The sequence below is a fragment of the Dasypus novemcinctus genome, chromosome 14, assembly GCF_030445035.2.
Source record: "Dasypus novemcinctus isolate mDasNov1 chromosome 14, mDasNov1.1.hap2, whole genome shotgun sequence".
NCBI lineage: Eukaryota > Metazoa > Chordata > Mammalia > Cingulata > Dasypodidae > Dasypus > Dasypus novemcinctus.
In genome coordinates, this window is record NC_080686.1 from 29,833,616 (window position 1) to 29,850,684 (window position 17,069).

Genomic DNA, 17,069 nt, shown 5'->3' on the forward strand with positions numbered 1-17,069 from the left:
CAGATAATGGGGGGAGGAGAGAGAAATAAAAATTTAAAAAATCTTTAAAAAAAAGAATTCTGAAAGCAGCAAGGTGAAAGTGATTGTCACTTACAAGGGATCCTTGATAAGCCTAAGTGCCAATTTCTCATGAGAAACCATAAAGGAGTGATGGCAGTGGTATGATATATTAAAAGTACTGAGAGAGAAAAACTGCCAGCCGAAATTCTTCATCCAGTTAAACTGTCCTTTAAAAATAAAAGGAGAATTTAAAATATTTACAGATAAACAGATACAGAATTCCTTGGTGAAAGACTTGACCTACAAAAATTACTAAAGGGAGTTCTGCAGGTTGAAAGGAAATGACAGGAGAGAGTGGATTGGAGTAGAGTGAAGAAAAGATGATCTTCAATAAAAGTAATTAAAAGTGTAAATGCGAAACCCAGTTAACACTGCATCCTCAATATACAACTCGACTTTTTAATTCCTATAAGAGTCAGAATAGAAATGAACAACAACAACAAAAATGCGCATTTCTTGATAATGGACGCAAAGAGGTAATGTGGGGCAAAAACAACATGAAGAGCAGAACAGGGGTATGGGAGCAGAGAATGTGTACACTATTGTCACTAAGTTGGTATCTTTCCAAATTAGGTTACAGATGTAGGTTGTGTAACACAAACTCTAGGATAACCAAAAAGAACATATTTTTAAAATACACAGAAACAGAAATAAGAAAAGGGTCAGGTACATAAAAAAAAAAAAGATCAACTATACAGGAAAGAAGGTTGCAATAAAAGAAAAGAGACCAAAAAAAAAAAAAAGATTATATACATATAAACCAAAGGTCAAAATGGCTGAAATAAGTACTACCTTTACAGTAATACCTGAAATTTAGCAGATTAAATCCCTCAATCAAAAGATACAGATTGGCAGAATGAATAAAAAAGCATGATTCAACTACATGTTGTTTACAGGAGAGTCAGTCATCTTAGACCCTATAGCAGTTTGATATGGTTATGAACTCCAAAAATAGATACTGGATTATGTTTGTAATCTGATCTGTACCTGGGCCTGACTGAGTTATGATTAGGGCATTAATTGGGCCACATCATTAGGGCATTAAGTCCCCGCCTCTTGGTGGGTAGGGATTTACAGATAAAAGCCATGGAAAAGGACAGAGTTGAGGGTTTCAGATGTTGGAGTTTTGATGTTGGAATTTGAAGCTGCAGTCTTAAGCTGGAGCCCCAGGGAAAGAGACAGAGCTGTTCGCCTGATGGTCTACAGCTGACCTTGTGGAGAGAGGCAATGCCTAGAGAGCCTCAGTCTACAGCTGACCTTGTGGAGGAAACAGAGGAGCTGAGCCCAGAGGATCTCAGAAAGCCTAAACCCTCACAGACATCAGCATCCATCTTGCTCCAACACATGGAAATAGACTTTGGTGAGGGAAGTAACTTATGCTTTATGGCCTGGTAACTGTAAGCTCCTACCCCAAATAAATACCCTTAATAACACCCAGCAGATTTCTGGTGTTTGGCGTCAGCACCCCTTTGGTTGACTAATACAGACCCAAAGACACAAATAGGTTTAAAGTGAATGGATGGAAAAAGATATTCCACGCAAACAGTAAGAAAAAAAGAGCTGGAATAGCAATACTAATATCAGACAAAATAGACTTTAAGTCCATAGCTGTGACAAGAGACAAAGAAGGACACTATATATTGATAAAAGGGGCAACCCATCAAGAAGAAATAATCATAAATATTTATGCACCTAACCAGGATGCCCCAAAGTACAGGACACAAACAATGTCAAAAGTGAAGGGAGAAATAGACACCTCTACGAAATAGGTAAAGACTTCAATATACCACCCTCATCAAGAGACAGAACATCTAGACAGAAGATCTATAAGGAAACAGAGACCTTGAATAATATGATAAATGAACTAGACCTAACAGACATATACAGAACACTGAACCCAACTATAGCAGGATATACATTCTTCTCAAGCATACATGGAATGTTCTCCAGGATAAATCATGTTTTGGATCAAAAGACAAGTCACAATAAATTTTAAAAGAGTGAAATTATAGATGGATGGGTGGATGGATGGATGGATAGATGGGAGGGAGGGAGGAAAGATGAATATATATGGTAAAACATTAAAAGTTGATGGATCTGGGTATCTGGGTCGGGCTATGGTGGCACTCTCTGTATGGGGTTTGTACTATTTTTGCAACTGTCCTGTGAGTTTGAAATTATTTCAAGATAATTATTTTTTTTAAAAATGACACAGCAGAAATAGTTCCTTGCCTCTTGAAGGTAAAGTCTAGTGAAATAAAATTTGAAAAGAAATAAATGTGTAAATACAAGCTGTTATAAAACCCTCAAGGTAAAGTGTAGCATGTTATGAAAAGGACCTATTTAGATTAGATTGATCAGATCAGAACTCTCTGAGAAAGTGACATTTAAACTGAGATACTGATCAGACAAACAATGAAAGAGCATTTTCAGCAAAGAACACAACTTGTATCAATGCTCTGAAAAGAAAATAATTTAGAACATTTTAGAAACCGAAAGAATGGCACACAGTAGGAGACAGAAGAAATCTAGCAATGAGGTTGGAGGGGAAAGTGGAGAGAGACCACACAGGGTCTGTAGACCCTGTGGTTATGTTAGATTTTATCATTAGTTCTAATATCACACAGAGCCAATGAAGTGCTTTAAGGAAGAAGGTGGCATTTTAGTTTTTATTTTAAAAAGACCACTCTGACCTCTGTAAATGGATAAGAGGAGTGCGAAAAGAGATGTAAGGGGGAAGCAGACTTGGCCCAGTGGTTAGGGCATCCGTCTACCACACCTTGTGCAGCTGGCCCATGCCCAGTGCTGATGCGCACAAGGAGTGCTGTGCCATGCAGGGGTGCCCCCTCCCTATGCATAGGGGAGCCCCATGTGCAAGGAGTGTGCCCCGTAAGGAGAGCCGCCCAGCACGAAAAAAAGAGCAGCCTGCCCAGGAATGGTGCCGCACATGGAGAGCTGACACAACAAGATGATGCAACAAAAAGAAACACAGATTCCTGTGCTGCCGACAACAGAAGCGGACAAAGAACATGCAGCAAATAGACACAGAGAACAGACAATGGGGGGAGGGGAAGCAGTGAGAAATAAATAAATACATCTTTAAAAAAAAAAAGAGATGTAAGGAGGCTAGTTAGGAGAATGTACCAGTAATCGAAATAAGAAATGACCGTCTTGAGCAGGGCAGTGGCAGTGGATAAGACCATCAGCCTAGCTGGAAGGTCGGAGTTGAACAGGATATCTGTGGTGGAAAAGTAGGCAAGGAAAAGATATCAAGATGAATCTCAAGTGTTTGGCATGAGTGACAAGGGAATAGAGAGACAATTTCCTAAAATGAGACAGACTGGAAGAAGCACAGGGCAGGAGCACGGGAGGTGGAAGGGAAGTGAACAAGAGTTCAATTTCAATTTAGTCCAATTCAATTTGGACTAAAATGCATGTAAGCCTTAGGAAACAGAAATGCAAAGATTATATACCAGGATTTCATTGATGCATTATGTACATTATAAAAACAAACCTAATAATAACCTAAATAGTCAATTATAGGAATATGTTTAAATAACTTTTAGCTAATTAAAAGAATAGATCATAGGGGACTACTGAAGAATTTTTAACGATATGGTGAAATATATGAAAACAGCAAGATACAAAATATTTTACAGGATATGATCACAACTGTTTAACTTAAAAGAGAAAAGTAGTTTATATCTATATTAACAGAATTTTTTTCCTGAGTAGATTTATCGCTGGTTCCTTATTCTTCCTATTTTTTTTAATCCTTCACCACCACCCCACCCCCAGTGAAAAGACATTATTTTAAAAGGACAACAATATAAGAGTATGAGATTTTTAAAAAATAAAATAAACTGCTTTTAAAAATTTATTTCATAATAAAGAGAAAAAGTGTTTCTTATATTTCAACATCATTCTCTATGTTATTCTAAACAATAAGGTTTGCTATATTCCCATACTCCTAACGTTATTTTCTTAACCCCCTCATTCTCATCCTATAATTCATCAACTTTTAGAAATACCCACATTGCCCAGACTTTGAAGTAGGATTAGTATAGTTTTAGAGCTAGAAGGAAGCACAGAAATCTGGTAGTCATTTTTGACACTATATGCCGTTAGTGTCACAATGAGAACTTGATTCTCATCTTCAGTCTCCAGAGACAGTATCACCAGACAAGTCTCCCTTTTTGAAACTGATAGACTCCCCCAGCTGCCTACAACCTTTATAATGCACTGCCTGCTCATTCAAGAACTTGGAGAAAGGACAGAAAGATGACTTAGTAGAACAAAGAAGGAATAGGATATCAAATTTCAGTATGTACCATTCTTTCTGGATCCAACGAAAAGCACAAAAAAATGTTCCTTTTTGTTCCTTACTCTAGTTTATGGATTCAAAGCACAATCAGAACTCTCAAATTAGTTCTTGGGCCAGACGCAGTTGAGTAAACAAGGGGCTCAGGATCACTCTGAAATTCTGGTTAACTACAAAAGGTTTAAGTAGAACTTCAATAAAACCAGTCCAAGAATTAATCATCACTTTCCAAAACCTTTCTAATTCCTAATAGTACCTACCTATTAATTCCTAATAGTGCATACTTTTTCTCATTCTCTTTAATTAAAAGAAAATTTATATTTGCAACACCCTAAATAACATGGCTTTTGCTTTCAGGTCTATACTAATGTGCTACATGGCTATGTTTCCTTAATTTTAAATATTCTGAAAATGAATTACATACAAATTGATAATGAAACCAAAAGTTATTAGTAACTCTTACCTTAAACATGGGCCTCACATGCTCCAAATGTGTTGCACTTGTAAAAGGTGCCTGAACATGACTGACAGCTTCCATAAGTGCTTTAGCTGTCTTGGCCATTTGTTCCATTTCTAAGTTATAAAGAAGTCTTCTCTGTTTTTCACTAGCTACATCTGAAACAACAAGTACTATTACCATTTAAAATATAAAGCATTATAACACGCTATTTTGATGTTTTACCTAATAAACATAGCCAGGTAACATTAATTAAAAATGACTCTAAGAAGCCCGATACAAAGGTCTCAAAATGTATGAGTTTTAAGGGTAGAGATTCAAGCTAAATTTTACATGGCTTTTCTGCTCATAAATTTTGATTCTAAGTTTCCTAATCTCTCTGGACTTTCATTCTCTATCTATAAAACGGGTGAAGATTTACTAAAATTCTTTAGAAAAGCATTCCCTATATCATTCCAAAAGATAAGGCCAGTTATACTTCACTATTCCTTCTAATAGTATCTCCCTAACCCCTCAACCTCATTCTATAATTCAACTTTTATAAATATCCATATCACACAGACCTTATTGCTTCTCTTTCATCAATAAAATTTTGCTGTCACCATCTATTTTGTTAGGTAAACCTTAAGAAGTCCTCTTCCTATATTACTGTTAAACTCTTAAGTTGCTTTCTTTATCTCATTCCTATAGCTAAATTTTAGCTTTAATCACCACTTCATCGTAGACACACGGACAGAGTGTCTAGCATGGACAGAGTGTCTAGAATGAACTCGGGCTAAGAGTCCTCTGCTGATTAGTGCTAGGGATTCTACAGTGACATAATTTGTGGTAGTAGTGATTTCTAGTCACGAGCTCCTCCATGATGACCCTAGCCTTCCCCTCACTTCCTTCAACTAAACCCTACTTTCTCCTTTAGATTATGTGCAACAATAGATGGACAGATAGAACAACATTGCTTGTAGATAATGAGGCAGAAAAAATACTTGAGAGCTGAAGTCTGAATATTGGCATTACCAAAACAATCTCTTTGACCTTCAAATCCCTGCTGGGATTAACTGCTATGCCATCAATGCACACCAACATTGTAAACCACTTCCTATTAGTCACCTGTCAATACTATCTTTCTTCAGCATGTGGAAAAAAATACAACTCTAATCCATATTTGCATGGTGTTTTATTCTAAAACAAGTGAACAACTCTTTTAAGAATTCGAAATCTTCCCCCTGAATAATCAGGATTCAACTGGTTTAGATACTTACTTTGTTTACTTGATTTTGTAGGGATTGTTAGTTCTTTTGTTTCTTTCATTGATATCTTTTTTCCAGCTATTTCATTATAGATGGCTGACAGATACTCTTCAGGAAGGTCTTTACTGTCATTGATACCTCTATTCATCTTAATATATTGTTCTTTTGTCATTTTATTTTTAACCTAGATATGAAAAAGTTATAATTCCTAAAAATTAACATAAAATTTTCACTCATATTTTAAAAACTCAAATAATAATCACAAATATGTTTTATAAATTCTTTCAGGACAAGGAGCAGAAAATATTCAACAGACATATATAAAAATGAAAAAAGGAAGTCAAAGAAAATGAAGATAATGTAAAAAAGACCTACACTGACATATACTAATTCATCCCTCTCTAATATGGACAACAGTAATCTGCATTAAGAAATGAAGGAGACTGGATAATGAAATTATTTGTTTTTCCCAAGGTTTAAGAGGTTTAAGCAGTCTCTGAAAAGGGACCATGATAATTAATGGAAACATAAAGACACCAAAAAAGATTCAAATCTTAGTTTGGAAGAATATAAACGTGTTGTTAGTAATTTAAAACCTGACTTTATTAAACAGTGGCTGTAAGAACAACAGACGAAATTTTTTTACAACAACTGAATGATATCAGGTGATCTGGGCAAAGTATCCTTGGGATGTTTTATCTTGTTTAAGAGTGCCCTGGACAGGAATGTCCTACTGTATACCTTGCTAAAGTTGTGGAATACAAGCTTGGAGTAAGACAGGAGCACAGTCACCAAACCTGGAAATTAGCACAGCCAAAATGTTTACACTTCCTATCTTCAGAAACTCAGATGGACAAAACCCAGAAGTCTTATGATGTCTCTGAAGAGATATTTATTTAATTAAATACATGATTATCACCTTCCATAAAGAATTTGGGGCAATTCTAAAAATAAAGCTCCTATAAACTTACATGGAAGTACATGGAATAACAATTAAGCAAGTTGCTAGAACCTAGCAAAAATAACTAGAGAAACTGGACTGTTCAAGTAATGTAACTAGGATACATACACTTATTTAGTTGTTACTATACTCAGCAAAGAAATCTTTCCGATGTGTCAGAAAGGGTAGAAGGAATGCTTTTTCCTACAGAAATTCTAAAAGTATTACTAAGCTTTTAAAATGTAATTTACTATTATTCAAGGGAATAAAACTCTATCATATTATAATATTATTACTCTAAAAGGTCATCTTGAGGCAGATCACTAGAAAATAGTCATTGCTTAATATACACACACACATATATATACACATGAAAGAAAGTCATTTTGCTCAAAGTTTTAATGAATACTAAAAAAAGAAAAAAGCTGACTCAGGGATATCAAAATAAAAGACCACACAAATGTGGGCAATAAGAGGCTAAAAAAGATTAAAATTGCCTGGAAATTTTAAGTATGGCATGTTTCAGCATCATGCAAACAGAGACAGAGAGAAGTCTTGCCAGAAAATCTAAAGTCACGGTAAAGCATATTTGTGAGTCTAGGTAGGGAGGCAGGAGTTGGGGGCTATATTCCTCCAGGAGGTGGGAGGTCGGGAATATATTCCTTTCAGGTACCCAAAATAAAAGACACTGCTCAAACTAAACAATTCTGCCACAGTGGAATTCTGTATAAACAGTAGTATAAACATAAGCCTGTTTTCTTCTGATACCTTTTACGGAACATTCTACCCTTGGACTTTTGTTCTCATGTCCTCAAATGAAGCTGTGCCTAATTTTAGAATTTAAAGCACAAAACTTAAAGTCAATTGTTATTATGCTGAAGATTAATGTACATAAAAACATGTTCTAAATATACCTCAAACTAAAAAAAAAAAATTGACATGCACTAAATATAAAACGTAGCCTAGTTAAAAATACTTGAGGTGAAAACAGAGTATAAAGCACTTGTTTGTTAAAATTCACCAAAACTGTGACTTTGAAAATAACTAAGAATTCATTTCAAAGAATTCCTTTAAAGTAACAGTGTTCTTTTGTAAGATTAGGGATTGAATTTTCCAACAGGCTACTTAGCTTCATAAAAATTCACAAGCTGTTCTACTGCTGTAGCCTGTACATCAGCAAAAAAACCCCAGTCAGCAATCTGACAGGAAACAGTATTACAATAACCAGTCACCACTGCTAAACTAGCACTCCAAGCACATGTCTATGAAATAGAAGAAAGTGACGTGAAGACAGGATAATTATCTCAGGATAATGCTCCTTAACTGGTATATGTTTAGAAACTTTTAACAGTACCAAGTGCTTATAAAAAGATATGAAAAGGAATTTTTAATATTGTTTTCAAGATAACACAAGTATGTACATATGTATCAGAAGGCATAGATCCACGTATTTCACCTACTGTAGAAACCAATGGTTTTAAAAAATACCCAAGACAAAAGGACGTGAAGTTCAGGTTACAAATACTTTTGAGTTTATATTTTAAAAATCAGCCAGGAAAACTCTGATATAAGATATTCAAATAAATCATTGTCTACGGACTACCTTATGAAACCATGACAAAAAGAAATTATGTTGGATAATGAAAACTCTGAAGGTCAGCTGCTTTAACTATACTGCCAGCAACCTGCCAAAATCTTATAAAATTTTAAATAATTAAAAGAAAAAAAAGGCCTATATAAAATCAAGTAAATCTCTGGTAAATGCATGGTCATTGAATTGAAATTCAATCTCCAATATTAAATAAGTTTTAATTTTCCCAACATTCTCAGATTAGTAGTAAGTATATAATTTACTTCATATCCTAAGAATAATATATAAGATGCCTAAATCTTGAAAATACTAAAAAATTCTTGCAAATAGGTTAATTTGTAAAGATAATTTTACCCAAGGATATCAAAGCATGCTTTTTGAAGTTAAGCATAAAATATCTAAAACTTTAAAAATAAGTTTTTTCTAGTGGGTATGAGAAATCAAGTGACATTTCTGTATTATTTAAGAAGGAATTATGAATTTTATGAGGGAAATAAAGAAATATGAACACTACCTAGAAACTTAATAATTAAAAATTGTTAATGTTTTAGGTGTGATGGTACTGAAGTTATTTATATTCATTTACTCTTTCTCTCTTAGAGGTGCATACTTAAATAAATACTGATGAAGTGATATGATATCTGGATTTGCTTCAAAATGATCTGGTAAGGGAGGGTCGGAAGAGGGGATATAGATAGAACAAGAGTGGTCATCAAGTGATAACTGTGTAAGCTGGTTAGTAGGTACATGCGGTTTTATTACACTAATCTCTCTACTGTTGTTTAAGTTTAAATACTTTTTTAAAATATATTTTTAATATATAATGTTTTTCCATGTTGTGTTAAGTACAGACAGAAATATCTGCTGAGGAATGAATCACATCCCTCACAAAAGGCATGTTAAGGTCTCAACCCGATCCTTTGGGTGTGAACTCATTTGTAAATACAAGCTTTGAAGATGTTATTAGTTAAGGTCTTCCCAAACTGAAGGAGGGTAGCCCTTAATCCAGTATGGGTGAAGTCTTCATGCAAAGGAAATTGGAAACGAGAGAGGTCATGAGGAGGAGCCAAAAGCTATTAGGCAACAAAACTCAGAAGAAAAAGAAGACAATACCACATGCACTTCCATGTGACAAAAAAGCCAATTAAAAAAAAAAACCTTCAAAGATTGCCAGCCAGCCAGAAGATACCAACCCAGAGAGGAAATAAGCCTTTTAGCCTCTGAAACCATAAGCCAATAAATTCCTGTTGTTAAGCCCACCCACTGTATGGTATTTGTTTTAACAGTCAAGAAACTAAAAAGTACATTCTTAGATTAAAATTTATCTTAAGCTTTATATAGTTGTCAATCATGAGACAAATACAGATTTATTTTACTGGACTAATGAGAATTACTATCAAAAATTGCACTCTGGGAAGCAGATATGGCTTAAGCAATTGAGCTCCCTCCCATCCACCACATTGGAGGTCCAGGGTTCAGTTCCCAGTGCCTCCTGAAGAAGACAAGACAGTGAGATGGTGCAATGGGCAGGTGCGGAGAGCTATCGCAACAAGATGACGTGACAGGAGACACAGAAGAAAGACAATGAGACACAACGAAGCAGGGAGCTGAAGCAGCTCAAGTGACTGAGTGCCTCTCTTCCACATGGGAGGTCCGAGGTTCAGTTCCTAGTGCCTACTAATGAGATGATGAGCAGGCACAGAAAGCACACAGCAAATGGACACAGCAAATAGACATTGAGTGCAAAACAATAAGGGGGGGGGTTGGGAAAGAATAAACGAAAAATCTTTAAAAAATAGAAAAAATCTTAAAATTTCAATTATTACTTATTGAATTCAGAAGAATTTATTTTTTAGTTTTATCATAAAACTGGCTTGGAAGAAAACATACCTGTGGACTATGAAGATCTGTGGTCAACATGATAATTGAGTAGGCCAAAACATAAGCAGTGTCTGCACTAGCAAATAGGGTTTGTCTGTGAAAATAAATTTATCACGTTATAAACTTTTGTTTTATATAGTTTCATTTAAGTAAGTCGTCTCAATGCCTGTAGCGCTTTTAACTTTCTCTCAAAGGATCTATATTACATTACATTTTTACAATATTTTAGGTGCTTTTCTTAATATTTTCAGAATGCAGGCAATCTAAGTTCCCTGAGAGCAGAGATTATGTCCTCTTATTTCTGAATCCCCAGCACAATGAATGGATACAGCTGACAATCAGTAAGTACTTGAACTTGATTCTTTCTTACCCTTGGTTGCACTCTAGGTATCTTGCAGCAAATTTTTCCATTAACCGATCAATTTTCTGAGCTTCCCCTGGAAGACGGAATCCTTCTAGAAACATGCGAAGGGCTGAAACAAAGTCCTTTCCTGAAAAGTCATGCTGGTCCACATATGCATACATGACTTCTTTATTAAATTTATCATTATCTCCCAGGAACTCACCCACCTGAGTCTAAAGAAAGAACAAAAGCCAGAAACTGATATTGTAAATTATATTTGTCACAGAAGCCATTTAAAAAGCAGAAAAACCATTAGACCCACAGATTTTCAACTGCAGGATTAACTATTTCAAGTATGAATCTAAAAGGTAGACATACTAAATGTGCCTACCAAAAAATGAAGATATTCTTTTGAGTTTAAGAAGTTAAAAAGCAAAATTAAGAGCACCTACATTGTTCTTCAGGTTTTACTTACGAACATACTCAGGAGGGCATTTTAAAGGGGTCACAATATGTATCATTATTAACTTGAAAAGAAATTTTATAGAGGAAGTAAGAATGAGATAAAACGGTATTCTTACAGAATCTAATCTTTCCTCTTGATGTAAGAATTGAGCAATATCTTCAGGTGTAGTGCCAAGCATCCCTTGTTCTTGGAGGTACTGTATTCCTCTCTTTGGTTTCTTATTAAATCTAAATGATGTTAAAGTTAATAGGAACATTAAAAAGAGAAAATCATTACCCTGAGATCTTAAAATAGAGTAATTTCTTAGAACTTTGATAAAGAGGAGCTTAATATAGTTAACACATGGATGTATAAAAAATACTGTATTTTGCAAAATCTTTTTTATTCCTTTCTCAGAAGCCTTAAACAGAAGGTCATCCTTGTCATTCATATGGATCATCTCAGACATTTTCTTACAAAATTGTTTATTTTTAATCCATATCAACAGTAGTAGACTAATTTGCTACCTAGCAAATTAACTTTGAATAAGGATATAAATACCAAACACCTTATTCTTTCAGTGTATCTTCTTCTTAATCCTTAAGTAATCTAGGATCATTTTACATACATCCTTTAATTAAATCTGTGTTTCCTGCTTTTAAAGTACAGACCTTGAATTTTGAGGACTCTTTTAACCAATGGCTGGTAGCATTATTTCTTTCATTAAAAAATCTCCAGATACTCAATGTTCTCAGAATAAAGCCCACAGCAATTAGACTGGTACACAAAACCCTTCTCAATACAGCTCTAGTCTCTCTCTCATCTGTTCCCATCCACCTACATACAATGCATCTGTAGAGTCTGTTTCCTCTACATGCCTATTACCTGCTCCATTCACTAGGGACTGCTTCCTCATGCTTACTGAAGATCCAATTCAAATGCTGCCTATTTCTAATAATTTACTTTCTACTGTTACTGCATCATTAATTACTTAGGTCTTCCATCATCTGTCACCTTGGCTATTGCTAGAATTTTTAAATGATTTACCCACCTCTTGTTTCACCCAACTCTAATTCATCCTTTGTACTGCTGATAAAGTCATCTTTTGAAATAGTAACCTTATGACACCTTTCCTCTGCTTAAAATCCTTCAATAGGGGAGTGGGTGTAGCTTGGTGGTTGAGTACCTGCTTCATATGTATGAGGTACATATGTACCTCCCAAAAACAAAACAAAACAACCCCTTCAATAGCAGGTCCATGCCAAAAGAAATGAAACAAACTCCTTTACATGGAGGACATGTCTTCTGTAATCTGGATTCAACTCAATGTAGCCAACTCACCTCCTGTTACTCCCTTCTGCCCCACCTCTATCCCGCTGAACAATATTAAATATTACTCAAACGTTCTCCCTTTCCTCTGTGTCAGTGCACTTGCCAATCTCTTAGACTGGGATACCTTTCCCTGTTTTGTTCTCCTAATGATTCCTCCCTCAAGTTCTTACTCAACCATAGCTACATACATTAATTAAAAGCAAACATTTTTTATGGCAATAAATACAATCCCTGCTCCCTAGAAGCTCTCAATCTAGTTTAAGAAACAAATATTTAAAATTATAATAGTATAAATGCAACATATAGTTGTATTCACAAGATGAGATGGTAGCACAGCAGAGGAAGTGACTTATTTTCCAAGATGGTCAAGAGACAGTTCTTGGGGAAGATGACTTTGGAAGTGAGTTTTGAAGAATGATTAGATCTTTTTTAAACAGAAAACAAGGTGCTGGACGGAGAAGCTGCCATCATATTAATACACAAAAGCATGAACCAGCATAATACATATCTCTGCACCACTGGGACAATGAGGTAAAATAAAGAAGCAGCAGGTGATGAAGCTAGGGAGCAGCAGATCCAAATCACGAAGGGCATTATATGCTATTATAAGAAGCTTTGGCTTTATTCTCCAAGAGCAAGAGAGGGGGAAAGTATAAACAGACTTTTGTTGAAGCAAGATTACTCTCACAAAGTGTGAAAACAAGACCAGAAAAAGGAAAACCAATTAAAACATTATACTAGTCAAAGTAAGAGAGGACAACAGTCTGACTTGAGAGAATAGCTATGGGATATGGACAGAAGAGGGTAAGGAAGAAATCTAAGCTAAGTCCCAGGATTCTGGCTTATAAATTTAGTGGCATGCTAGTCACTAGTACGAATAAGAAATACAGAAACAACAGAGTTTTCTGTTGTCTTTTGTTTTGGGTGGAGTTAGTAGGAGGTTGATTATAGAGAGAAGAAGGACTGATCGGTTTGGTTATGGACATGCTAAGTAAAAAAGAAGTCTGTGCAGTATCCAGCTGAGATGTCCAATAAGCAATTACAGATATAAGTCTGGACCTTAGCATAGGAGTTTATGTTTAAAATAACATTTGAAAGTTCTCAGATGTCGCACAGAGATGGCAGGTGAAATAATGAAAAAGAACATGATGATATAGCAGAAGAAAAGGATTGAAGGACAGAATCCTAGAAATGCTAAGCTGTATGTAGGGGGAAAACAGCCCATAATAGACCTAGACGATACACTCAGAAAGGCAGGAGGAAAACATGATAGAAGGGTGCCATGAAAGGAAGAGTTATAGAAAAGTATATTGGTGGTGATGGGGGTGGGGTATATGGGAATCCTCCTATATTTTCAATGTAACATTTATGTAATCTAAAACTTCTTTAAAAACAAAATATTTCCACTAAAATTAAAAAAAAAAAAGTATTGGGAGCAAAGCAATATGAAAGCATGCTCATTAATGGCTTTATGAAGTAGAAAGCAAGTCCAGGAGCTAAGAGAAAGACTGGAGGCCGGGGAGACCTCCACTTTGAAGCACTGAGACTACTACTATCATTTCTCAACAACTTCAAATAGAGCTATCACACACTGGCAACACTTTGTGCAAAACTATTATAGACTTTATACAGTATTATTTAAAATAAATATTTTGCGAATATTTAGAATATAACCTGGACTGTGGGAACCAGTGCCTTCCATGGTGCTTGACAATAGTCCCCATCAGCACATATGTGGTTAGCTGAATGAACAGCAAAATTTCATCAGAAATGTCTGTTTACACATACTAGACTGTGAGCCCCTCAGAAGCAAGGGCTATTTCATTCATGTAGCTTCCCCAGGACCTTGCATAATGTCTGAAATAGATGGTACATCAATAAACACTGACTGAATAGCCAGAATGAATACATACTACGGCTGTTTCCTGAAGCAATTTTTTAAGATTTTATAATTTTATAAGAAAGAATATGTGCAAAGTTTTGCCAAAGTTATTTTTTTCTTCATATTAACACTGAAACAAAGGCATTATTTGATGTCAGAAAAACATGCTTTACAGTAGAAGGAGCAATCCAAGTAAGCATACAAGGGAATTTTTAACTGTTTACACTAGCCAGATTCATGGATAAAGGCCAGTAATTTCATTTTTCTTTACAGTAGTCTTTGAAAGAAGAGAAAAGCAGTAAGAGGAAGGAAAACAGCAGGGTGGTATTTAAACAGCAAAGAGTCCAAGAGCAGGTGAATGTCACAAAGCTTAGTGGGAAAATTGATTTTCTCAAAATCACAGTCTGGTACAGTAGCCAGGATGATTTTATCAAAATATAAGAATAAAATGGGTAACAATGGATCAGTAAGAAAAGTACTTATTTGAAATCCAGCTAGAGAAAATCTAAAACCTATAAAGTTTCTATTTAGCTATTCTAAACTTAAACTTTCTTAACTTTTTCAGTTGTCACCTGCCTAAGAAATATATAACTGAGCTAACTGAAAAATGCAAAATTACACTGATGATGTTCATCTATAGTGTATAATATATGGTATAAAATTTGTTCATATGGCAATAGTGGTTGTGCATTATAAGGGTTTGGTTGGGTTAGAGAGCACTGAACAAGGGGAAATGAATAAAGAACATCTAGAAGTCTTGGATCCAGGAAAACTACCCTCCCATTTTATTGACTAAGGGAATAAAATATAATCAGAAGATGTAGAAAAAGCCAGGGCAGGGTTTGGCAAAGCTCTGCCATAGAGATATTCGATAAAATTGCTCCTTAAAAGCTGACACTTACAAATCTATCCCTTGTTCTATTATTTCTTTTTGTTGCTTTAGGACCTCAAATTGTTCTGGATTATCAGTGCCAGACATCTGTGTACTATAGCTGCCTATTCCTGATGATGATGTTGACTCTAGGGAATTTAAACTTCCATATCTGTTTATTGTCTCAGGGTGTTTAATTTCACTCATCTCTTGCTCTGAAGGTTTTTCCTGACCTGGAAGAAGAAAAATAGATTCAGTAAATTATTCTGTCAAAGTAAAAAAAAGAAAAAGAAAAACCCACACATGTAAAAGATAAAACTATGTCTCTGATAAGAATTTTCATGTTTTAATGTTGCCTAGATATCTATTTAATACAAGTAAAATATTAGGTGCCATACATTAAAACATGCCATAATTTGTAGGAGTACAATTTGCATTATTAGAAGGAACTCTTTTTGCGGTTGTAGTGCTGAATGCCCACTGGGTCTTCTGCTCTCGGCTCACACCTCATGAGAATCTTCATTAACATGACACTAGTGTAGCCACGGGTTTTTCCCTTGAGAGTAAATGGCAACACAGATGAACAATTCTACCTTCTGAAAACATAACACTTGTGTGTTTCTTCAATGATTATCGTATTTTAAAATTGCACACAAATATGCTACACCTTAATATGATATTCAAAATGCTATTTCTATGAAAATTTGGAAAGAAAAAGAGTGGGTAACTAAGCTGGAAAATTCGTAATTTTAAAGTTACTTATTTTAACTCATAGGAAATGCCTGTTAATCCATTAAAATGAAAAAATACATCAATACATCATGAAACTGGTTTAACACCGTATGCAACTATCCTTCAAAGTATCAATTAATTTAAAGGACAAAGAATTACAACTCAAAATGTCACCTTACCAAGAGTTGTCTGAGAGTTGGGATTCACATACTGATCCTTACTCCATTCAACCATACACTTCAAAATGGATACTAAGCATTCTAAACCTTTTTTCCTGAGGCTCAATTCCTGTAAAATAATTCATAAATTGAATAAAAACAAAAAGATTTTAAAGAAAACATGTGGTTCTTTCTTAAGTTTAAATATGAAAATGTTATAAAGTTCTTACCTGAATATTACTCATACCAAGTTCTTGACTGCCCCGCCCTTGAGCAATTTTTGATAGATCATTTACTAGTCTTTCAAATATATTTGCTGCATTTAAGTCACAGTCATAATTTACATAAATATCCACTACGCTCTGAGCATCTGTAACAACATGATATATTAATTTTAATAAAAGATATCTCATATGTATATGTGTCCATCTGGCCTTTTGTATATCTCATAATAAGAAATATTAAAGAAGGATAGTTTTAAATACCTGCACAAATTCTTGTCAGTGTCTGAATAACCATCCATTTGTGGTCAAACGAGCTGGTGGAGGTTTCCAAAATGTATAGGAAAATTTCTTTAAAGAATACCTGCGATTAAGGGAAAACTACTATTTAAAATATTTTTTAACATTCATAATAGGTGTGATCACTTTATATACATCCCAAAGCTGTACTAGAACTCAAAATATTCTGGAGTATAACTCCCTGAGTTCCATCTCTGTTACCTAAGAACTAAAATAAATTTTGTATTTGATTTAAATTAGCCCTTTCAGTACAAAGCACTTAAAATTGTTGTGTTTTATGCCATGACA

The 17,069-nt window shown here is 34.9% G+C and overlaps 1 protein-coding gene across 2 annotated transcripts in view; it reads right to left on the reverse strand.

Moving 5' to 3' along the window:
- ARFGEF1 (ARF guanine nucleotide exchange factor 1) overlaps positions 1-17,069 on the reverse strand; it is a 175,468-nt gene that overhangs the window by 51,992 nt on the left and 106,407 nt on the right. For both annotated transcript variants that reach the window (XM_058275607.1, XM_058275608.2), the window contains 9 exons: positions 16,746-16,845; positions 16,491-16,630; positions 16,282-16,390; positions 15,402-15,603; positions 11,422-11,533; positions 10,868-11,073; positions 10,507-10,591; positions 6,098-6,269; positions 4,845-4,996 (listed from right to left, as the gene is read on the reverse strand). In XM_058275607.1, the coding sequence (XP_058131590.1) occupies positions 4,845-4,996; positions 6,098-6,269; positions 10,507-10,591; positions 10,868-11,073; positions 11,422-11,533; positions 15,402-15,603; positions 16,282-16,390; positions 16,491-16,630; positions 16,746-16,845 (1,278 nt within the window). The remainder of the gene's footprint in view (positions 1-4,844; positions 4,997-6,097; positions 6,270-10,506; positions 10,592-10,867; positions 11,074-11,421; positions 11,534-15,401; positions 15,604-16,281; positions 16,391-16,490; positions 16,631-16,745; positions 16,846-17,069) is intronic.